At 46.9% G+C, this 24,887-nt stretch overlaps 1 protein-coding gene across 4 annotated transcripts in view; it reads right to left on the bottom strand.

The window, feature by feature from the left end:
- Positions 1 to 401: 401 nt before the first annotated feature.
- hlcs (holocarboxylase synthetase (biotin-(proprionyl-CoA-carboxylase (ATP-hydrolysing)) ligase)) overlaps positions 402 to 24,887 on the bottom strand; it is a 74,589-nt gene continuing 50,103 nt past the window's right edge. For 3 of the 4 annotated variants that reach the window (XM_036937533.1, XM_036937534.1, XM_036937535.1), the window contains 5 exons: positions 6,622 to 6,689; positions 6,274 to 6,434; positions 2,608 to 2,722; positions 2,225 to 2,438; positions 1,826 to 1,997 (listed from right to left, as the gene is read on the bottom strand). In XM_036937533.1, the coding sequence (XP_036793428.1) occupies positions 1,826 to 1,997; positions 2,225 to 2,438; positions 2,608 to 2,722; positions 6,274 to 6,434; positions 6,622 to 6,689 (730 nt within the window). Of the gene's footprint in view, positions 1,998 to 2,224; positions 2,439 to 2,607; positions 2,723 to 6,273; positions 6,435 to 6,621; positions 6,690 to 24,887 lie in introns of all 4 variants that reach the window. The other variant, XM_036937531.1, reaches the window with a different exon arrangement.

Below are 24,887 nucleotides of genomic sequence, written 5' to 3'. Positions count from 1 at the left end.
ATCCCTCCTGGTCACCTGCACCAAGGGGCTCACCCACACCTCCTCACTCCCCCACCGGACGAGGGAGGGAATCTACTTCCCCCCCTCCCTCTCCCACTCTACAGCCACTGCTGGGCAAAGCTGGACTCAATCAACAGTGTCTTTCTCTTTAGTACAGTTTAAGGAACATGGAGAAAGGAGAGCAGAGCAAAGAAAGCAACAGGAAACCTACCAACCTTCGTTTAAGAAGCCCCTTCTTGTTGTCCAATGACATGTCTTTAGATGGGAGACTGGGTTGTTGCAAACAACATTATTTTGAGGCAGACTTGAAAGCCAATTCCGCTCTAGGGGATTCGTTCATGCTTATGCCTAATACCCATGCAAAGGTATCATGGTCTACAAACTATTGCAAGTCAGAAAAATTATATATCCATGGCCATTTATTTCAGTATAGGTTTTTAATAATAGCTCTTATTGGAATGACAAGATAATTCATATTTATATATGTTTACCAAACAGTTTTTCATCATACAACTGCAACCAGTATTCGTTTATTACATAATTACATAGTTATAGAGTGCTGATGTTTTACATCAATTGTGTGTGTTATCAAAATATACAGATCACCTCTTTATCTTACAAATATCTATCCATTGTTAGACATTGAGTATCAGTTATAGTCTGAAACTTAAAGTAAGGAATGCAATCCAGCATGCCTGTCCTAAAGAGTAACAAAAACATCTCACTCTAAACTCCAAAACATCAAATGCAATGCTTAAAGTAAGTGATATGAACTTACAGTTCTTAAATTGATGGAGTTCTAAGATAACATAAGTTAATACATGACTCAGCGCAACAGGCTTGGGTTATCCCGTAGCTCAGTAGCAACCAATAATAAACAGTCCAGCAATTGGGATTAGGTGCCAGCCTTCGGGCAGTCTATCACATTGTGTTTGCACTCAGTGAATACATTTGCATCTAAGTGTGACCTCCCATGTCAATATAGCATCACAACGTCTTTATGCAAAGCAGATTTGGTACATTTCCAAGCGATAAGCTAAAGACGTGTTTTAACATGTTAATAGGACTCGCGTCAACACCTCTGGAAAAGACTGTTTCGACCTCTAGCACTTTCTCGAGAGCCTTTGAGTGTTGTAACTAAAGATATTACATGGAATACTACATTACAAAAGGAAATAATCAGTGTTGACAATTTGACTTCACAACCTTTGCACAAAATTACTGGTAAATTACACTTAAACCATGCTATTGTACAATTGAATATAAGTGAGTTCGGTGAATAACTAATTTTGTATTCTTCATAAACTACTGTATTTTAGAAATCCTGTAGCTGCCAACTATAATTTGATCATGTAATAAAGATGTGCTTGTCTGGGGCTACAACAAAAATGTATGCTGTTAGGAAACCCTGATGTAATACATGAACTAGTCAAGTAATTCCACTACCACCGCACTACACTAAACAGGCCAACTTTTAAAAACAGCTACCCAAATACCATGGGATGGTATCCTAACAAACGATTTCAGATGCTTTAGTTCCCAATAGGTTTCAGCCAATCTATCAAGTAAAATAAGCAAACATTTGTATTTATACTTGCAGATAAGTAATTGATAGGTCAATTAGTTATTTTCTCAAGTAAAGAACAAGAAAAAATTAAGTAGTATTTTTCCCTAGCAGATTAGTTGTGTGAGATCTCACAAATAGTTAAGAGTATCTCCAACTCAAGCTACGTAGGAGCTGGCTAATCTTCTTTCATGATGCCCCTGGCTAAAATGCCCTTCAGGCAACCAGGTGGGGCTACTCTATAGGGATCCATACAGGATCCTAGCGTTGCTTGGTGACCACCAGGTTCCTTAGCATGTCAAAGGAGTTGCCGTCAGGCTGCACGGACACCACGCCCTGCTCCTCGGAGCGCACCTGCAGGAAGCCGTTGTCATCGAGGCCCACCACGACAGCCTGGGGGCCATCCTCACTCCACAGACGCACCTGGGTCCCACTGAGACAGGACGGAGGGCACAGCAAGGTCAATGTAGTGTAAACACAATTTCCATGATTAGATGTTATGTCTGAAGAGTGAGAGGTGTTTATTAATATGTCTGTGTGGGAAAGAAGTTCCTCTTGAATGACAATTAATATTATGATCAGCAGTAGCAACTGCAGCAGCGAGAGTAGATTTTACAGGTAGCCTACAGAGTATAAAATAATATCCATCCAAGTTCTTACTTGTGCATCCATCTCTTGTAGTAGAGGGGTAGGACGGCCTCTGACCCCCGTTCTTGGAAGTCAGAGATGAGCTGCTCCAGGCAGGTGAGGGTGCGGCCGATGAGCTGGGCTGAGCTAAGTGCCTCCAGGCTTGTGCCATGCTCTCGGTTGTGCTGCATCACCAGGTCGTTGATGGCAATGGTGGGGTTGCTGTTGCTGACGTTAAAGCCACAGCCTGGAGAAACAGATTGTTTAAAGACAATCATTGAGAAGACACTTCACCAATAATAACAAATGGTATTTTATTCAAGCACTGTTTTTTTCTATAAGTTAACAGGTTAAGTCCTCAACAGAAGCTCCATTATACTGCACTTGGATAAACATAAGTAGAAGAGGATTCTGACCAATGAGGAGATGGAAGGTTGGTCCCATGACTGTTGATGTCACCAACACTCCTCCTAGCTTCATCAGGTTACCGTAGTAAATGTCATTAGGCCACTTCACCCTTAGGTCGATGTCCTACAACGAGACCAAAACTGACGTTGAGATACACTTCTATATCACATATACACTGGGGCGGCAGGTAGCCTAGTGGTTAGAGCATTGGACTAGTGAACGAATGGTTGTAATATAGAATCCCTGAGCTGACAACGTAAAAAAAATATGTTGTTCTGCCCCTGAAAAAGGCAGTTAACCCAATGTTCCTAGGCCGTCATTGAAAATAAGAATTTTCTCTTAACTGACTTGCCTAGTTAAATAGAGGTAAAATATGTTTATTTTTGGTGTAACACATCAATACATGAAAGCACTATTAAATACGGAGATATAGTACACTACACCGTATCCACTTTTATACAACGGGTGGGTCTAATCCTGAATAATGATTAGTTAAAACCGCATATCCAGCCAGTGTCTATTCCACAAGTTACCACCAGCTAAATCTATGACGTTAAAATGCCTATTTACTCTGTTCCATCGGACTGCTAATCCACTGTCTCATCAGCCCAGCCAGGCAATTTATAAACTTAATTTCCACTATTAAAAGCATCAAGACATTCTCACATTTATTTTACACTAACATGTAGTTTTCAACAATGGAGATTTGTATAAACCTTGCTGTCTGTCTCTCCGACATTTGCAACATTGTTTCAATATTCAAATTCGATCTCCAGCTGTCCCAATGTAATGAACGTGTCAGGAGAAGGGATGTGGCAGACAGGCAGGCAGCTTTTCTCAGCCAGTCAAAATCACGAATCAGCATAATTTTTATGGATATATACAAAGAACTATCAATAGAAAACAGGTAAAAACAAAATGAAGTGCAGCTACTTTGCGGTCTTCAAGATTCAGTTTGAAGTGATTGTGTTAGTTGTGTTGTTGGCTAGCTCCTCTGAACAACAGTGTCCTTATGAGATAGCACAATTTCTATGCCAGGCAAATCGTGCATCATTAGCTCATTGTTATGGATGTATCCAAATAAATGTCATTAGAAAACAGTTCAAACAAACGCAAATCCAGCTACTTTGCTGTTATTCTGGCAGCACTGTTTGACATGACTGTAAGTTAGATATAGTTGGCTAGCTAGCAAGGGATAAGAATATTACCAGCCAGTATGGTAATGGCCATTCAGAACGAAGGACTGTAGATACAGAACAAAAAGACTGAACAACTGGGTCGTGTCTCTGGAAACCGAACCAATAGAACAAACAACCAGCCAGCTTGGGTAGCAACCCTAGATTTGTGTCGGAACTATATCTTGTGGAAGGATGAAATAGTATGAATAAATTCATCAAAATAAAATGTTTCATGATATATGTCAATCATTATTTGAATATGTTGGTAACCAATGTATAAAAGTGATAATGCCCTTGAAGCCGGTGTTTGGAGGACTGTGCCAATATGTCCTCCAAACACCAGATTCTCGGGCATTATTACTTAAATAATCAAATATGTAGTATTACATGTGAGACATGACATGCTATACATGGAAAGAGTTAGTTCTAGAACAAGCTAAGACAGAGATCAAAATAATTAGTTTTACATGCCCTGTCTGTAAAAACTATCTGTACAAGAAATGACATAATCGTGCAAATGTAGCGTCTACACGGGTTCAAAATACCATACTGTATGTCTGTCAACCTGAACAGCTCTTCTGAGTCTGGCCTGCTTTGAAAGTTAGGTTCTCCCCATCTGCAGCACATCCCTTAAAACGGCCACCATGTCTGTTTATATTTTACCATAACTCAAGGCACACATCTACAATGGCTTTGACAGACCTACATTACCTCCAAAAATGGCATATCCAGCTACATGTAAACCTGGCCTCTAGTCTTGATTAAGAGAGAAATATTTAGGCAAAATGTTGGCTGTTATTTCTTCATGTTCAGTACTATTTCCTGTGCCATGCATAGGCTTGTTCTACACTTTGGCTGACTGGCCAGAGCCCATAAACAACTGGGCAGTGTGACACCAGTGTGTTTCTCATCACAGACCCCCACACTGCAGCACATATATTTTCTCACACACACACACACACACACAAACACTCCTGGAAGCAAAATCGGGCCCTTACACCATGTAAAATAGATGCTTAATGAGAGAGGGGGAGAAAGGAGAGTTCTAGCACAGAACCCTTTGATCGGTGAGTTAGACATACCATCCATTTGGAGAGGGAAGTGCATTGCGTTGAACAGAACAAGGAGGCCATAAATAGCCACACAACACTGGCCATAAATAGCTGTGTGAAACCTGGAGCCCTTTATTCGGCATAAGGAGTGCTCCCAATGGTAAATGTATCAGTGCAGTAAGTAAAGTATTCTAGTGATGACAGGCTTAACCTCAGTGACATGGATTGGGATTAGGGCAGGTCTATGGCTGTAGCTTGGAGATGCACTACAAGTCCAAAAGTAAGTGGACACCTGCTTGTTGAACATCTCATTCCAAAATCATGGGTATTAATATGGAGTTGGTCCCCCCTTTGCTGCTATAACAGCCTCCACTATTCTGGGAAGGCTTTCCACTAGATGGAACATTGCATTGGAACATTGCTGCGGGGACTTGCCTCCATTCAGCCACAAGAGCATTAGTGAGGTTGGGCACTGATGTTGGGCGATCAGGCCTGGCTTGCAGTCGGTGTTCCAATTCACCCCAAAGGTTTTTGATGGGGTTGAGGTCAGGGCACTGTGCAGGCCAGTCAAGTTCTTCCACACCGATCTCAACAAACCATTTATGTATGGACCTTGCTTTGTGCACGGGGGCATTGTCATGCTGAAACAGGAATAGGGCCTTCCCCAAACTGTTGGCACATCTAGAATGTCATTGTATGCTGTAGCGTTAAGATTTCCCTTCACTGGAATTAAGGGGACTAGCCTGAAACATAAAAAACAGCCCCAGAACATTACTCCTCCTCCACCAAACTTTATAGTTGGCACTATGTATTCAAGCAGGTAGCGTTCTCCTGGCATCCACCAAACCCAGATTCGTCCATCTGACTGCCAGATTGTGAAGCGTGAGACATCACTCCACAGAACGCGTTTCTACTGCTCCAGATTCCAATGGCGGCTTGTGTGCGGCTGCTCGGCCATGGAAACCCATTTCATGAAGCTCTCGACAAACAGGTATTGTGATGACGTTGCTTCCAGAGGCAGTTTGGAACTTCGTAGTGAGTGTTGCAACCCGAGGACATGCGATTTTTATTCTGTGAGCTTTTGTGGCCTACCACTTCACGGCTGAGCCGTTGTTGCTCATAGACGTTTCAACCTCACAATACCAGCACTTACAGTTGACCGGGGCAGCTCTAGCAGGACATAGATTTGACGAACTGACTTGTTGGAAAGGTGGCATCCTATGACGGTGCCACTTTGAAAGTCACTGAGCTCTTCAGTAAGGCCATTCAACAGCCAATGTTTGTCTATGGAGATTGCATGGCGGTGTGCTCGATTTTATACACCTGTCAGCAACGGGTGTGGCTGAAATACCCAAATCTACTAATTGAAGGGGTGTCCACATACTTTTGTATATATAGTGTAGCTTGGTGGCAACCATGCAGCAGTAGTATGTAGTGTTTGTACCTGGTAACCGGGAAGGGTGCGTACGGCCTCCACCACAGCCAGGGCAGCCAGGTGCTGCAGGAAGGGGATCCTCTGGCCCAGTCTGGAACTCACAGCCACTTGCACATGCACACTAAACATGGCACACCCTAGAGGACTCAGCCACGCATTCCCCCCACGGCCTGACATACGGAAAATGCAACAAAAAACACAGTAAGAGGCGACATGATGTAACAATCCACCTTTAGGTTGTTCATTGGAACGAGGTACAAAAACGTACCAATGTAGGTGAATTGAAAAGTAGTAGCTAAGTGAGGGAGAGAGAGCAAGAAAAAAAGCGAGTGAGAGAGCGTTGTGTTGGAAACTGACCTCTACCCTGGGTCTGTCGAGCTGCTACAGCAGTTAACCCCATTTTCTCAGGCAGCTGGAGCATCAACCTGAAGGACAGGAGGGAAGGAAGGTGTCAGAATATGAAAGTGTTGCCTTCACATAACTGATTAGTGATAAGAGTGTTATTCATACACTGACAACACTCTGTAAATGACACCCTTTGAGAAAAATAGTAGTTGAGTCACTAGTTTAGCTCTGCATTCAATCATTGGTGTCACAGAAATCATTTCTCAAACTATTAGCTAGCAGAGGAGGACGGTCCTTCCATCACTTTCTCTCACCCCCCCCCCCGTCAGTGCTGGGCCCTTAGCCCTGCTACACTGCGTGTGACGTGTCTACTTCAACAACTCACCAAAAACATAGGCTCATTTCATGTGTGATTAGTCAAACACAAAAACACAAGAAACTGCCTTTGCACTGAGAGTAAAAAAAGGACCCTGTTGATCAATCATTTTCAAATATTTTCTCCTCTCTCTCAAGTAGCTTGGCTGCAGATGCCTGGTAGTTAATATTTCCTTTCTAGAAGGCCCAGAGCTACTAGTGTCGCTTTGGATGGCCACCCTGCATTAATCACACTCAGTTAAAGATAAACTACTCAGGTAGGTGGTGTAAACTCTGCACCTCTCCTTTAACCCCAAACACACACCACAAACACACACAGGCCCAGGTGCTAATGCTTTTTAAACACAATCGTTTTACATTTTAGTCATTTAGCAGACGCTCTTATCCAGAGTGACTTACAGGAGCAATTACGGTTAAGTGACTTGCTCAAGGGCACATCAATAGACTTAACTTAGTTGGCTCAGGGATTTGAACCAGCAACCTTTTGGTTACGGGCCCAAAGCTCTTAACCGCTAGGCTACCTACCTGTTCTTATCTAATCATTTGGTCAGCAATTAATCAATTAAAATGAAATGTTACTTGTCACATATGCCGGATACAACAGGTGTGGACTTTACCATGAAATGCTTACTTACGAGCCCTTTATCAACAATGCAAAGTTAAAAAAAATAATTTAAATAGCTAAATAAAAAACAATAAAAAAACAATAACACAAAAACAATGAGGTTACAGTGCCTTCGGAAAGTATTCAGACCCCTTCATTTACCACATTGGTACACTACAGCTTTAGTCTAAAAAGTATTAAATGAAAAAACATTCTCATCAATCTACACACAATACCCAATAATGACAAAGTAAAAATAAAAACAGAAATACCTTATTTACATAAGTATTCAGACTCTTTGCTATGAGACTTGAAATTGAGCTCAGGTACATCCTGTTTCCATTGATCATCCTTGATTGGAGTCCACATGAGTTCGAAGGAATTGTCCGTAGAGCTCCAAGACAGGATTGTGTCGAGGCACAGATCTGGGGGAGAGTACAAAACAAGGTCTGCAGCATTGAAGGTCCCCAAGAACACACCGGCCTCCATCATTCTTAAATGGAAAAAGTTTGGAACCACCAAGAGTCTGGCCACCCAGCTAAACTGAACAATCGGGTGAGATGGGCCTTGGTCAGGGAAGTGACCAAGAACCCGATGGTCACTCTGACAGAGCTCCAGAGTTCCTCTGTGGAGGACAACCATCTCTGCAGCACTCCACCAATCAGGCCTTTATGGTAGAGTGACCAGAAGGAAGCCACTCCTCAGTAAAAGGCATGACAGCCCGCTTGGAGTTTGCCAAAAGGCCCCTAAAAAACTCTCTGACCATGAGAAACAAGATTCTCTGGTCTGATGAAACCAAGATTGAACTCTTTGCTCTGCATGCCAAGCGTTATGTCTGGATGAAACCTGGCATCCTCCCTAAGGTGAAGCATGGTGGTGGCAGCATCTCTGCAGTTCTCCACCAATCAGGCCTTTGTGATAGTGGCCAGACGGAAGCCACTCAGTAAAAGGCAGAGACCAATAACATCCCTATTTTGAAGCATGATGGCGTCAGAAACATGCTGTGGGGATGTTTTTAGTGGCAGGGACTGGGAGACTAGTCAGGATCCAGGGAAAGATGAACGGAACAAAGTACAGAGAGATCCTTGATGAAAACCTGATCCAGAGTGCTCAGGACCTCAGACGGGGGCGAAGGTTCACTTTCCAACAGGACAATGACCCTAAGCACACAGCCAAGATAACGCAGGAGTGACTGAAGCCGAACTGACTGCAGTTTGGCGTAACTGACTTTAGTGGGCAAATGCTCACCTTCGATGCTGGAGAAGTATGTTCTTCACTGATGAATTCCAATTTGAACTGTATCGGGCAGATGGCAGACAACATGTATGGTGTCGTGTGTGCGAGCGGATTGCTGATGTCAACGTTGTGAACAGAGTGCCCATAGTGGCGGTGGTGTTATGGTATGTGCGGGCATAAGCAACGGACAACAAAAACAATTGCATTTTATCGATGGCAATTTGAATGCAGACATACCGTGACGAGATCTTGAGGTCCATTGTTCATCTGCCGCCATCATCTTATGTTTCAGCATGATAATGAACGGCCCCATGTTGTAAGGACCTGTACACAATTCCTGGAAGCTGAAAATGTCCCAGTTCTTCCTTGGCCTGCATACTCACCAGACATGTCACCCATTGAGAATGTTTGGGATGCTTTGGATTGACGTGTATGACAGTATGTTCCAGTTCCCGCAAATATCCAGCAACTTCGCACAGCCACTGAAGAGGAGTGGGACAACATTCCACAGACCACAATCAACAGCCTGATCAACTCTATGTGAAGGACATGTGACGCACTGCATGAGGTCACACCAGATACTGACTGGTTTTCTGATCTACGCCACTTCCTTTTTATTAAGGCATATCTGTATTCCCAGTCATGTGAAATCTATAGATTAGGGCCTAATTAATTTATTTCAATTGACTGATTTCCTTATATAAACTGTACATTCTTGCATGATGGGTTTATATTTTGGTTTAGTGTATATTTTAACAAATGAATGTTTCATGAATGCTAATCTTATCTGTTTCTGACAACAGAAACGATTTCCGAACAATCAGATGGTGGGTGTCGAAATCCGTTTTCTTGTGCTTTTTGAGGTGGAATTACTATTGTTTGCAGCAAATTCCTTGATCTACGCAAATATGTCAGAGATATGCATGGTGGAGAGTGGTGGAAGTAAAAAAAAAGAGAGAAAATGTAAAAAAAAAAAAAAAAAAAAAAAACGCTGATTAGCAGATGTAGGAATTTGTTATCTCAAACTGATAGTAATTCAATTGGACGTGGTATAATGGCCCAACGGCAAAAAAACTGCCATCCCTTGCTCAACAAAAACCTGTGCGGTCAAAAAACTGAAGCCTTCAAAAAGTTCTAGACACAGGGAAAATGTTTTAAATAACTTGAATATTAAGTATTCTGCTGTACTTTCTTCGCCAAACTAAGATTAATAAAATGTTGACTGAATAAAAATAAAAGTAGCAACATGCAATTTATGTTAATCAATTATGATGATGTTGAGTAATGCTTGGGTATGAACCTGTGTTAAGAAAATAGCTTTCATGCATGGTTTAGTTTAAAAAAGGCATGAAATCCTGTATACTGCCATGTCATAGTAAATCTCGCACTGCTCTTCCAAATCTTCCCTCACACAGACACGCACACAGTATTTGTGTGCCGCAGTGTGAGCTGTGAGAGTCATGTCTTTGAACCATGTTAGCAGGAGCATGACCTCTCCGCGTCTGAGGCCAGTTAGGAGGTGGCCAGGCTCGGAGCACCGCGCAGGTGCCCTAATTGAGCGCTGACGCTGTTTGGCAGGACCAGGGAGAACCCTGTGCGCCGCTCCGTGACGACGGCCGCCCCCTCGCCAATCAAGGCGTGAGGTGAAGCGAACAGGGGGCCCAGCTGGCTCTCTGGAGTCCTTCAGCCACAGAAATTTGCTTTTAATAAGAACATCAGTGCCTTAACTAGGCTAGGAAGACTTTCGCTGACCTCCTCACCAGGTTGCCAGGGTACCGCTGTCCACCATTAAGTGTCTGATAAAGTGTCTGATACAGCTGGGGGTGTGGGTCGCGTGTGGGTGTGCATGTTTTCTTCAATTTGTGTGTAAGAGGTGTGTGTGTGAGTGTGTTTTTCCGTTGTTTACAGCCGAGGAGGAAGATAATGGCTGAGATGCAATGGGAAGTGGGTGAATGAAGAGATGTACTACTGGTAATGTGAAAAGATGCCTTGTAAATAGGAAACAGCCTACACATACTCGACTGACTACTGTGGAAGTGTAGAAAATTTGAAGCACTTCATGAAAACATAATCTGGATGAATACTCAAAGCACTTTCGCAATATCCATAAGGAAGTCAACCTTCAGAATAGGCCATTTCCACCCCAAATCGTGGGCCACTGATTCAAACAGTGCAGTCGGAGAGTATTCCGACCCCTTGACTTTTTCTACATTTTGTTACGTTACTGCCTTATTCTAAAACGGATTGAATCATTCCCCCCCCCCCATCAATCTACACACAATAACCCATAATGACAAAGCATAAACAGGTTAAGAAATGTTTTCTAATGTATTCAAAATAAAAAACTGAAATATCATATTTACATGACACTTTACTAAGTACTTTGTTGAAGTACTTTTGGCAGTGATTACAGCCTCAAGTCTTCTTGGGTATGACGCCACAGGCTTGGCACACCTGTATTTGGGGAGTTTGTCCCATTTTTCTCTGCATATCCTCTCAATCTCTGTCAGGTTAGATGGGGAGAGTCACTGCAGAGGTATTTTTAGGTCTCTCCAGAGATGTTCGATTGGGTTCAAGTGCGGGCTCTGGCTGGGCCACTCAAGGACATTCAGAAACTTGTCCCAAAGCCACTCCTGCATTGTCTTGGCTTGTTGTCCTGTTGGAAGGTGAACCTTTGCCCCGCTCGGAGGTCCTGAGTGCTCTGGAGCAGGTTTTCATCAAGGATCTCTCTGTACTTTGCTCTGTTCATCTTGCCTTCAATCTTGACTAGTCTCCCCATCTCTGCCGCTGAAAAACATCCCCACAGCATGTTTCGGCCACCATCATGCTTCAAAATAGGGATGTTATTGGCCTCTGCCTTTTACTGAGTGGCTTCCGTCTGGCCACTATCATAAAGGCCTGATTGGTGGAGAACTGCAGAGATGGTTGTTCTTCTGGAAGGTTCTCCCATCTCCACAGAGGAACTCTAGAGTGACCATTGGGTTCTTGGTCACCTCCCTGACCAAGGCCACTGGTACCCTTTCCTAGATCTGTGCCTCGACACAATCCTGTCTTGGAGCTCTACTGACAATTCCTTCAACCTTATGGCTTGGTTTTTGCTCTGTAATGTACTGTCAACTGTGGGACCTTATATAGACAGGTGTGTGCCTTTCCAAATCATGTCCAATCAATTGAATTTACCACAGATGGATTCCAATCAAGTTGCAGAAACATCAAGGATGATCAATGGAAACAGGATGCACCTGAGCTCAATTCCGCGTCTCCTAGCAAAAGGTCTGAATTGTTATGTAAATAAGGTATCAGTTTTTTAGGTCTTAAAACATTTTGAAAAAATTCTAAAAACCCGTTTTTGCTTTTTCATTATGGGGTAGTGTGTAGATTGAGGGAAAAAAATATTTAATCAATTTTACAAATGTGGAAAAAGTCCAGCATCATTATTAGTCCAAGGTCTCAAAAGCACCTTTTAAAAAACATAATTGTAGTCAAAATAGGCCTACTGAATGGTGGAATATTAGGAGTAAGAGTGAGAGAGTGCCATAGGGAGAGACAGAGAGAAAGAAAGGGAGAGCCACTTCAAGTCTGTCTCCTCCTCCCAGACTGCTCTGGTCTCTATTATAGAGTCAGTACAGAGCCCAGCCACAGAGAGAGGAGAGAGAAAAGCTGCATTGTCCCAAAGCTGGGAACCAAAATTAACCGTGTCTGCGTGGAGGGTGTTTTACCCCCCCCCATGTATTTTTTTCTTGGGCTTTGTCACATCTAAAATAAGTTCCCCCTCTTCTCCCTGGGCCAGCTTAGCATGCAAAGCAGCGTGAAATACATTTCAACAATGCAAATATGAGATCACACAAAACAACTCAGTCCTAAACATGGTAATGCTCTTATACGCTCAATGAGAGATTGTCAATAAAGAAGGAGGTGGTGGGGGTATGGGTGTTTGTGTGTGTGCTGCGTGTGTGCGTATGAGTGTGTAGAAGCAAGTGCATGTGTGTGTGTGTGCGTGCGTTTGAATGAAGAGCCATCTCTAATAAGGGCCAGCTCAGCCGGTCCAGGGCTGTAAAGCTTGGGGGGCTAATGCATTCCTCTAGAAAGTCAATCTAATTTTGAAAGCACATACACAGAGTACCACAGAGGTCGCCGCTGGCTCAGAAAAGCCCAAACACATTAGAAGAATTCTCAATAACGTCCATAAAAAACAGAAAGAAAAGGCCCACAATTAACAATTAGACGGCTACAATGGCAGGGTTTTCACCTTAAAGTGAAACAAATGGACAAGGAAACTAAGCTTGGGCGGTATACAGGGGTATTTGGAAATAGACACGGGATGGTTTGTCAATACGTTAACTATTTCTTTGAAGTTTACCAATACATTTTTATATTTGTAGCTACTTTATAAGTAAAATACCTGCAGTCAACTAGAGCAGAAGTTAGGAAATAAAGCAGATCACGTTGTTCATTTCACCGGTCACATTATTTTACATTATGAAGCTTACCGTAGTTCGCTAAAACAGTTGAGCCAGTCATGTGTTTGATTGTAAATAGCACAATGGGAGAAAGCTTTTTATACTGAAAGTCAAGTTTTTTTCTTCTTCCCCCAATAAGAGTGATCAGGGGTGTGCAACTATAGAAAATACATTTGTGCAACATATTCCGCCTCAAATAGCTCCATTTTTATCAGATGACAACAGAAGTGCAACGCTATTTGGCTGGCAGCCACGAAAGCAAATGAAAACAATTAAAAATGAAATGAATGAATGAAAAAGCAAAAAGCAAAGTATTTTTTTGCAAAAAATCTTTATGGATTTTATTAGTGCTTGGGTTTCCTGTCTTGCTGGAAGATCCACTCCTGGCAGAGGCAACCAGGTTTTGCTAATCTTAATCAAGAGTGCCAATAATTATGGACCTGACTGTATGTACAGTGCATTCAGAAAGTATTCAGACCCCTTCACTTTTTACACATTTTGTTAAATTATTTGTTATAAGTTCTAAGCTTATTTGAGACGTTTTTGCCATAATGGACTTGGTCTTTTACGAAATAGAGCTATCTTCTGTATACCACCCCTACCTTGTCACAACAACTGATTGGCTCAAATGCATTAAGAAGGAAAGAAATTCCACAAATTAACAAGGCACACCTGTTAATTGAAATGCATTCCTGGTGACTATCTCCTGAAGCTGGTTGAGAGAACGCCAATAATGTGCAAAGCTGTCATAAAGGCAAAGGGTGGCTACTTTGAAGAATCTCAAATATACAATTTTGAATTGTTTAACACTTTTTTGCTTCCTACATGATTCCATGTGTGTTATTTAATCGTTTTGATATATTCACTATTATTATACAATATAGAATAGAGTAAAAAATAAAGAAAAACCCTTAAATGAGTAGGTTTTTATTTTTTATTTAGTCAGTTGAGAACAAACTCTTATTTACAGACCTCAGACCTCTGTGCCACTTGGGAGCCCATAGGTGTGTCCAAACTTTTGACTGGTACTGTAGGAATATAAAACACTTAGGATGCAGGACTATAAAAACGTAAATATAAAACTCCCCAAACTCCCCAGCAATAAGATTGCAACGTCCCCTTGAGCCAGAAAACATGTGACTCAGACAAAAAACTGTATCCGAAATATGAAAGAAATTATTGTCTTTAAACAAGACGGATTGCACACCTCCCTCCAATCTATCTGGGTTGCTGGCAGCGGCCCAACGATATAGCCTGCTTCTCCCTGAGCCAAGGCCAGTAGCACAAAACAGCTGTGTTACTCCAGGTTGGTCTCTTCAAAATCAGCAGCATGGCCCTGATTAGAAACAGCAGTGGCCACAAGTGCAGGGACTACCTCCTCAACCTACACTGCGCACCCACTCAGACACACACTCCTTTCCCTCCCTCTCTCTCTCTATATATTTCTCACTCTCCTCCTCTATCTCTGTACACTTTCAGTTACAGGTCAACTATTGCCAAACCTGAATGATCAATACCTTCAAGTAGGGGAAGGAGAGGTACAGCTAGATTAAGATTAGGAGAGAGGCAGACACGGGTAGAGCAAGAGAGTGAGAGAGAGGAGGAAGAGACTGAGTGCCAACACCGCAGCAGCAGTAACCCACCCTATCCAGCAGCAGTAACCCCTACTACTCAACCACCCTATCCAGCAGCAGTAACTCACCCTATCCAGCAGCAGTAACCCCTACTACTCAACCACCCTATCCAGCAGCAGTAACCCCTACTACTCAACCACTCCATCCAGCAGCAGTAACCCCTACTACTCAACCACCATATCCAGCAGCAGTAACCCACCCTATACAGCAGCAGTAGACCCTACTACTCAACCACCCTATCCAGCAGCAGTAACCCATCCCATCCAGCAGCAGTAACCCCTTCTACTCAACCACCCCATCCAGCAGCAGTAACCCCTACTACTCAACCACCCTATCCAGCAGCAGTAACCCACCCTATCCAGCAGCAGTAACCCCTACTACTCAACCACCATATCCAGCAGCAGTAACCCCTACTACTCAAGCACCCTATCCAGCAGCAGTAACCCCTTCTACTCAACCACCCCATCCCATCCAGCAGCAGTAACCCCTTCTACTCAACCACCCCATCCAGCAGCAGTAACCCCTTCTACTGAACCACCCTATCCAGCAGCAGTAACCCCTACTACTCTACCACCCCATCCAGCAGCAGTAACCCATACTACTCAACCACCCCATCCAGCAGCAGTAACCCCTACTACTCAACCATGCTATCCAGCAGCAGTAACCCCTACTACTCAACCACCCTATCCAGCAGCAGTAATCCACCCTATCCAGCAGCAGTAACCCCTTCTACTCAACCACCCTATCCAGCAGCAGTAACCCCTTCTACTCAACCACCCCATCCCATCCAGCAGCAGTAACCCCTTCTACTCAACCACCCTATCCAGAAGCAGTAACCCCTTCTACTCACCCACCCCATCCAGCAGCAGTAACCCCTTCTACTCAACCACCCTATCCAGCAGCAGTAACCCCTACTACTCAACCACCCCATCCAGCAGCAGTAACCCTTACTACTCAACCACCCTATCCAGCAGCAGTAACCCCTTCTACTCAACCACCCCAGCCAGCAGCAGTAACCCCTAATACTCAACCACCCCATCCAGCAGCAGTAACCCCTTCTACTCAACCATCCCATCCAGCAACAGTAACCCCTTCTACTCAACCACCCTATCCATCAGCAGTAACCCCTTCTACTCAACCATCCCATCCAGCAGCAGTAACCCCTACTACTCAACCACCCCATCCCATCCAGCAGCAGTAACCCCTTCTACTCAACCACCCTATCCAGCAGCAGTAACCCACCCTATCCAGCAGCAGTAACCCCTACTACTCAACGACCCTATCCAGCAGCAGTAACACCTACTACTCATCCATGCTATCCAGCAGCAGTAACCCCTACTACTCAAGCACCCTATCCAGCAGCAGTAACCCCTTCTACTCAACCACCCTATCCAGCAGCAGTAACCCCTTCTACTCAACCACCCCATCCCACCAGCAGCAGTAACCCCTTCTACTCAACAACCCCATCCAGCAGCACTAACCCCTTCTACTCAACCACCCTATCCAGCAGCAGTAACCCATACTACTCAACCACCCCATCCAGCAGCAGTAACCCCTACTACTGAACCACCCCATCCAGCAGCAGTAACCCCTACTACTCAACCACCCTATCCAGCAGCAGTAACCCCTTCTACTCAACCACCCTATCCAGCAGCAGTAACCCCTTCTACTCAACCACCCCATGCCACCAGCAGCAGTAACCCCTTCTACTCAACCACCCCATCCAGCAGCAGTAACCCCTTCTACTCAACCACCCCATCCAGCAGCAGTAACCCCTTCTACTCAACCATCCCATCCCGCAGCAGTAACCCCTACTACTCAACCACCCCATCCAGCAGCAGTAACCCCTTCTACTCAACCACCCCATCCAGCAGCAGTAACCCCTTCTACTCAACCACCCCATCCAGCAACAGTAACCCCTTCTACTCAACCACCTCATCCAGCAGCAGTAACCCATCCTATCCAGCAGCAGTAACCCCTACTACTCAACCATCCTATCCAGCAGCAGTAACACCTACTACTCATTCATGCTATCCAGCAGCAGTAACCCCTACTACTCAAGCACCATATCCAGCAGCAGTAACCCCTTCTACTCAACCACCCTATCCAGCAGCAGTAACCCCTTCTACTCAACCACCCCATCCCACCAGCAGCAGTAACCCCTTCTACTCAACCACCCTATCCAGCAGCAGTAACCCCTTCTACTCAACCACCCTATCCAGCAGCAGTAACCCCTACTACTCAAGCACCCTATCCAGCAGCAGTAACCCCTTCTACTCAACCACCCCATCCCATCCAGCAGCAGTAACCCCTTCTACTGAACCACCCTATCCAGCAGCAGTAACCCCTACTACTCTACCACCCCATCCAGCAGCAGTAACCCATACTACTCAACCACCCCATCCAGCAGCAGTAACCCCTACTACTCAACCATGCTATCCAGCAGCAGTAACCCCTACTACTCAACCACCCTATCCAGCAGCAGTAATCCACCCTATCCAGCAGCAGTAACCCCTTCTACTCAACCACCCTATCCAGCAGCAGTAACCCCTTCTACTCAACCACCCCATCCAGCAGCAGTAACCCCTTCTACTCAACCACCCTATCCAGCAGCAGTAACCCCTTCTACTCACCTACCCCATCCAGCAGCAGTAACCCCTTCTACTCAACCACCCTATCCAGCAGCAGTAACCCCTACTACTCAACCACCCCATCCAGCAGCAGTAACCCTTACTACTCAACCACCCTATCCAGCAGCAGTAACCCCTTCTACTCAACCACCCCAGCCAGCAGCAGTAACCCCTAATACTCAACCACCCCATCCAGCAGCAGTAACCCCTTCTACTCAACCATCCCATCCAGCAACAGTAACCCCTTCTACTCAACCACCCTATCCATCAGCAGTAACCCCTTCTACTCAACCATCCCATCCAGCAGCAGTAACCCCTACTACTCAACCACCCCATCCCATCCAGCAGCAGTAACCCCTTCTACTCAACCACCCTATCCAGCAGCAGTAACCCACCCTATCCAGCAGCAGTAACCCCTACTACTCAACGACCCTATCCAGCAGCAGTAACACCTACTACTCATCCATGCTATCCAGCAGCAGTAACCCCTACTACTCAAGCACCCTATCCAGCAGCAGTAACCCCTTCTACTCAACCACCCTATCCAGCAGCAGTAACCCCTTCTACTCAACCACCCCATCCCACCAGCAGCAGTAACCCCTTCTACTCAACAACCCCATCCAGCAGCACTAACCCCTTCTACTCAACCACCCTATCCAGCAGCAGTAACCCATACTACTCAACCACCCCATCCAGCAGCAGTAACCCCTACTACTCAACCACCCCATCCAGCAGCAGTAACCCCTACTACTCAACCACCCTATCCAGCAGCAGTAACCCCTTCTACTCAACCACCCCATGCCACCAGCAGCAGTAACCCCTTCTACTCAACCACCCAATCCAGCAGCAGTAACCCCTTCTACTCAACCACCCCATCCAGCAGCAGTAACCCCTTCTACTCAACCATCCCATCCCGCAGCAGTAACCCCTACTACTCAACCACCCCACCCAGCAGCAGTAACCCCTTCTACTCAACCACCCCATCCAGCAGCAGTAACCCCTTCTACTCAACCATCCCAACCCATCCAGCAGCAGTAACCCCTTCTACTCAACCACCCTATCCAGCAGCAGTAACCCACCCTATCCAGCAGCAGTAACCCCTACTACTCAACGACCCTATCCAGCAGCAGTAACACCTACTACTCATCCATGCTATCCAGCAGCAGTAACCCCTACTACTCAAGCACCCTATCCAGCAGCAGTAACCCCTTCTACTCAACCACCCTATCCAGCAGCAGTAACCCCTTCTACTCAACCACCCCATCCCACCAGCAGCAGTAACCCCTTCTACTCAACAACCCCATCCAGCAGCACTAACCCCTTCTACTCAACCACCCTATCCAGCAGCAGTAACCCATACTACTCAACCACCCCATCCAGCAGCAGTAACCCCTACTACTCAACCACCCCATCCAGCAGCAGTAACCCCTACTACTCAACCACCCTATCCAGCAGCAGTAACCCCTTCTACTCAACCACCCTATCCAGCAGCAGTAACCCCTTCTACTCAACCACCCCATGCCACCAGCAGCAGTAACCCCTTCTACTCAACCACCCCATCCAGCAGCAGTAACCCCTTCTAATAAACCACCCCATCCAGCAGCAGTAACCCCTTCTACTCAACCATCCCATCCCGCAGCAGTAACCCCTACTACTCAACCACCCCATCCAGCAGCAGTAACCCCTTCTACTCAACCATCCCAACCCATCCAGCAACAGTAACCCCTTCTACTCAACCACCTCATCCAGCAGCAGTAACCCATCCTATCCAGCAGCAGTAACCCCTACTACTCAACCACCCCATCCAGCAGCAGTAACCCCTACTACTCAACCACCCTATCCAGCAGCAGTAACCCCTTCTACTCAACCACCCTATCTAGCAGCAGTAACCCCTTCTACTCAACCACCCCATGCCACCAGCAGCAGTAACCCCTTCTACTCAACCACCCCATCCAGCAGCAGTAACCCCTTCTAATAAACCACCCCATCCAGCAGCAGTAACCCCTTCTACTCAACCATCCCATCCCGCAGCAGTAACCCCTACTACTCAACCACCCCATCCAGCAGCAGTAACCCCTTCTACTCAACCATCCCAACCCATCCAGCAACAGTAACCCCTTCTACTCAACCACCTCATCCAGCAGCAGTAACCCATCCTATCCAGCAGCAGTAACCCCTACTACTCAACCACCCTATCCAGCAGCAGTAACACCTACTACTCATTCATGCTATCCAGCAGCAGTAACCCCTACTACTCAAGCACCATATCCAGCAGCAGTAACCCCTTCTACTCAACCACCCTATCCAGCAGCAGTAACCCCTTCTACTCAACCACCCCATCCCACCAGCAGCAGTAACCCCTTCTACTCAACCACCCTATCCAGCAGCAGTAACCCCTTCTACTCAACCACCCTATCCAGCAGCAGTAACTACTTCTACTCAACCACCCCATCCCATCCAGCAGCAGTGACCCCTACTTCTCAAACACCCCATCCAGCAGCAGTAACCCCTTCTACTCAACCACCCCATCCAGCAGCAGTAACCCCTTCTACTCAACCACCCCATCCACCAGCAGCAGTAACCCCTTCTACTCAACCACCCCATCCAGCAGCAGTAACCCCTTCTACTCAACCACCCCATCCAGCAGCAGTAACCCCTTCTACTCAACCATCCCATCCCATCCAGCAGCAGTAACCACTGCTACTCAACCACCCTATCCAGCAGCAGTAACCCCTTCTACTCAACCACCCCATCCAGCAGCAGTAACCCCATCTACTCAACCATCCCAACCCATCCAGCAGCAGTAACCCCTTCTACTCAACCACCCCATCCAGCAGCAGTAACCCCTACTACTCAAGCACCCTATCCAGCAGCAGTAACCCCTTCTACTCAACCACCCCATCCAGCAGCAGTAACCCCTTCTACTCAACCATCCCATCCCGCAGCAGTAACCCCTACTACTCAACCACCCCACCCAGCAGCAGTAACCCCTTCTACTCAACCACCCCATCCAGCAGCAGTAACCCCTTCTACTCAACCATCCCAACCCATCCAGCAGCAGTAACCCCTTCTACTCAACCACCCTATCCAGCAGCAGTAACCCACCCTATCCAGCAGCAGTAACCCCTACTACTCAACGACCCTATCCAGCAGCAGTAACACCTACTACTCATCCATGCTATCCAGCAGCAGTAACCCCTACTACTCAAGCACCCTATCCAGCAGCAGTAACCCCTTCTACTCAACCACCCTATCCAGCAGCAGTAACCCCTTCTACTCAACCACCCCATCCCACCAGCAGCAGTAACCCCTTCTACTCAACAACCCCATCCAGCAGCACTAACCCCTTCTACTCAACCACCCTATCCAGCAGCAGTAACCCATACTACTCAACCACCCCATCCAGCAGCAGTAACCCCTACTACTCAACCACCCCATCCAGCAGCAGTAACCCCTACTACTCAACCACCCTATCCAGCAGCAGTAACCCCTTCTACTCAACCACCCTATCCAGCAGCAGTAACCCCTTCTACTCAACCACCCCATGCCACCAGCAGCAGTAACCCCTTCTACTCAACCACCCCATCCAGCAGCAGTAACCCCTTCTACTCAACCACCCCATCCAGCAGCAGTAACCCCTTCTACTCAACCATCCCATCCCGCAGCAGTAACCCCTACTACTCAACCACCCCATCCAGCAGCAGTAACCCCTTCTACTCAACCATCCCAACCCATCCAGCAACAGTAACCCCTTCTACTCAACCACCTCATCCAGCAGCAGTAACCCATCCTATCCAGCAGCAGTAACCCCTACTACTCAACCACCCTATCCAGCAGCAGTAACACCTACTACTCATTCATGCTATCCAGCAGCAGTAACCCCTACTACTCAAGCACCATATCCAGCAGCAGTAACCCCTTCTACTCAACCACCCTATCCAGCAGCAGTAACCCCTTCTACTCAACCACCCCATCCCACCAGCAGCAGTAACCCCTTCTACTCAACCACCCTATCCAGCAGCAGTAACCCCTTCTACTCAACCACCCCATCCCATCCAGCAGCAGTGACCCCTACTTCTCAAACACCCCATCCAGCAGCAGTAACCCCTTCTACTCAACCACCCCATCCAGCAGCAGTAACCCCTTCTACTCAACCACCCCATCCACCAGCAGCAGTAACCCCTTCTACTCAACCACCCCATCCAGCAGCAGTAACCCCTTCTACTCAACCACCCCATCCAGCAGCAGTAACCCCTTCTACTCAACCATCCCATCCCATCCAGCAGCAGTAACCACTGCTACTCAACCACCCTATCCAGCAGCAGTAACCCCTTCTACTCAACCACCCCATCCAGCAGCAGTAACCCCATCTACTCAACCATCCCAACCCATCCAGCAGCAGTAACCCCTTCTACTCAACCACCCCATCCAGCAGCAGTAACCCCTACTACTCAAGCACCCTATCCAGCAGCAGTAACCCCTTCTACTCAACCACCCCATCCAGCAGCAGTAACCCCTTCTACTCAACCACCCCATCCCACCAGCAGCAGTAACCCCTTCTACTCAACCACCCCATCCAGCAGCAGTAACTCCTTCTACTCAACCACCCCATCCAGCAGCAGTAACCCCTTCTACTCAACCATCCCATCCCATCCAGCAGCAGTAACCCCTACTACTCAACCACCCTATCCAGCAGCAGTAACACCTACTACTCATCCATGCTATCCAGCAGCAGTAACCCCTACTACTCAAGCACCCTATCCAGCAGCAGTAACCCCTTCTACTCAACCACCCTATACAGCAGCAGTAACCCCTTCTACTCAACCACCCCATCCCACCAGCAGCAGTAACCCCTTCTACTCAACCACCCCATCCAGCAGCAGTAACCCCTTCTACTCAACCACCCTATCCAGCAGCAGTAACCCATACTACTCAACCACCCCATCCAGCAGCAGAAACCCCTACTACTCAACCACCCCATCCAGCAGCAGTAACCCCTACTACTCAATCACCCTATCCAGCAGCAGTAACCCCTTCTACTCAACCACCCTATCCAGCAGCAGTAACCCATACTACTCAACCACCCCATCCAGCAGCAGTAACCCCTACTACTGAACCACCCCATCCAGCAGCAGTAACCCCTACTACTCAACCACCCTATCCAGCAGCAGTAACCCCTTCTACTCAACCACCCCATCCCACCAGCAGCAGTAACCCCTTCTACTCAACAACCCCATCCAGCAGCAGTAACCCCTTCTACTCAACCACCCCATCCCACCAGCAGCAGTAACCCCTTCTACTCAACAACCCCATCCAGCAGCACTAACCCCTTCTACTCAACCACCCTATCCAGCAGCAGTAACCCATACTACTCAACCACCCCATCCAGCAGCAGTAACTCCTACTACTGAACCACCCCATCCAGCAGCAGTAACCCCTACTACTCAACCACCCTATCCAGCAGCAGTAACCCCTTCTACTCAACCACCCTATCCAGCAGCAGTAACCCCTTCTACTCAACCACCCCATGCCACCAGCAGCAGTAACCCCTTCTACTCAACCACCCCATCCAGCAGCAGTAACCCCTTCTACTCAACCACCCCATCCAGCAGCAGTAACCCCTTCTACTCAACCATCCCATCCCGCAGCAGTAACCCCTACTACTCAACCACCTCATCCAGCAGCAGTAACCCATCCTATCCAGCAGCAGTAACCCCTACTACTCAACCATCCTATCCAGCAGCAGTAACACCTACTACTCATTCATGCTATCCAGCAGCAGTAACCCCTACTACTCAAGCACCATATCCAGCAGCAGTAACCCCTTCTACTCAACCACCCTATCCAGCAGCAGTAACCCCTTCTACTCAACCACCCCATCCCACCAGCAGCAGTAACCCCTTCTACTCAACCACCCTATCCAGCAGCAGTAACCCCTTCTACTCAACCACCCTATCCAGCAGCAGTAACCCCTACTACTCAAGCACCCTATCCAGCAGCAGTAACCCCTTCTACTCAACCACCCCATCCCATCCAGCAGCAGTAACCCCTTCTACTGAACCACCCTATCCAGCAGCAGTAACCCCTACTACTCTACCACCCCATCCAGCAGCAGTAACCCATACTACTCAACCACCCCATCCAGCAGCAGTAACCCCTACTACTCAACCATGCTATCCAGCAGCAGTAACCCCTACTACTCAACCACCCTATCCAGCAGCAGTAATCCACCCTATCCAGCAGCAGTAACCCCTTCTACTCAACCACCCCATCCAGCAGCAGTAACCCCTTCTACTCAACCACCCCATCCAGCAGCAGTAACCCCTTCTACTCAACCACCCTATCCAGCAGCAGTAACCCCTTCTACTCACCCACCCCATCCAGCAGCAGTAACCCCTTCTACTCAACCACCCTATCCAGCAGCAGTAACCCCTACTACTCAACCACCCCATCCAGCAGCAGTAACCCTTACTACTCAACCACCCTATCCAGCAGCAGTAACCCCTTCTACTCAACCACCCCAGCCAGCAGCAGTAACCCCTAATACTCAACCACCCCATCCAGCAGCAGTAACCCCTTCTACTCAACCACCCCATCCAGCAGCAGTAACCCCTTCTACTCAACCATCCCATCCAGCAACAGTAACCCCTTCTACTCAACCACCCTATCCATCAGCAGTAACCCCTTCTACTCAACCATCCCATCCAGCAGCAGTAACCCCTACTACTCAACCACCCCATCCCATCCAGCAGCAGTAACCCCTTCTACTCAACCACCCTATCCAGCAGCAGTAACCCACCCTATCCAGCAGCAGTAACCCCTACTACTCAACGACCCTATCCAGCAGCAGTAACACCTACTACTCATCCATGCTATCCAGCAGCAGTAACCCCTACTACTCAAGCACCCTATCCAGCAGCAGTAACCCCTTCTACTCAACCACCCCATCCCACCAGCAGCAGTAACCCCTTCTACTCAACCACCCTATCCAGCAGCAGTAACCCCTTCTACTCAACCACCCTATCCAGCAGCAGTAACCCCTTCTACTCAACCACCCCATGCCACCAGCAGCAGTAACCCCTTCTACTCAACCACCCCATCCAGCAGCAGTAACCCCTTCTAATAAACCACCCCATCCAGCAGCAGTAACCCCTTCTACTCAACCATCCCATCCCGCAGCAGTAACCCCTACTACTCAACCACCCCATCCAGCAGCAGTAACCCCTTCTACTCAACCATCCCAACCCATCCAGCAACAGTAACCCCTTCTACTCAACCACCTCATCCAGCAGCAGTAACCCATCCTATCCAGCAGCAGTAACCCCTACTACTCAACCAC

The sequence above is a fragment of the Oncorhynchus mykiss genome, chromosome 12 (assembly GCF_013265735.2).
Source record: "Oncorhynchus mykiss isolate Arlee chromosome 12, USDA_OmykA_1.1, whole genome shotgun sequence".
Lineage (NCBI taxonomy): Eukaryota > Metazoa > Chordata > Actinopteri > Salmoniformes > Salmonidae > Oncorhynchus > Oncorhynchus mykiss.
This window is presented reverse-complemented; position numbering and strand designations above follow the sequence as displayed.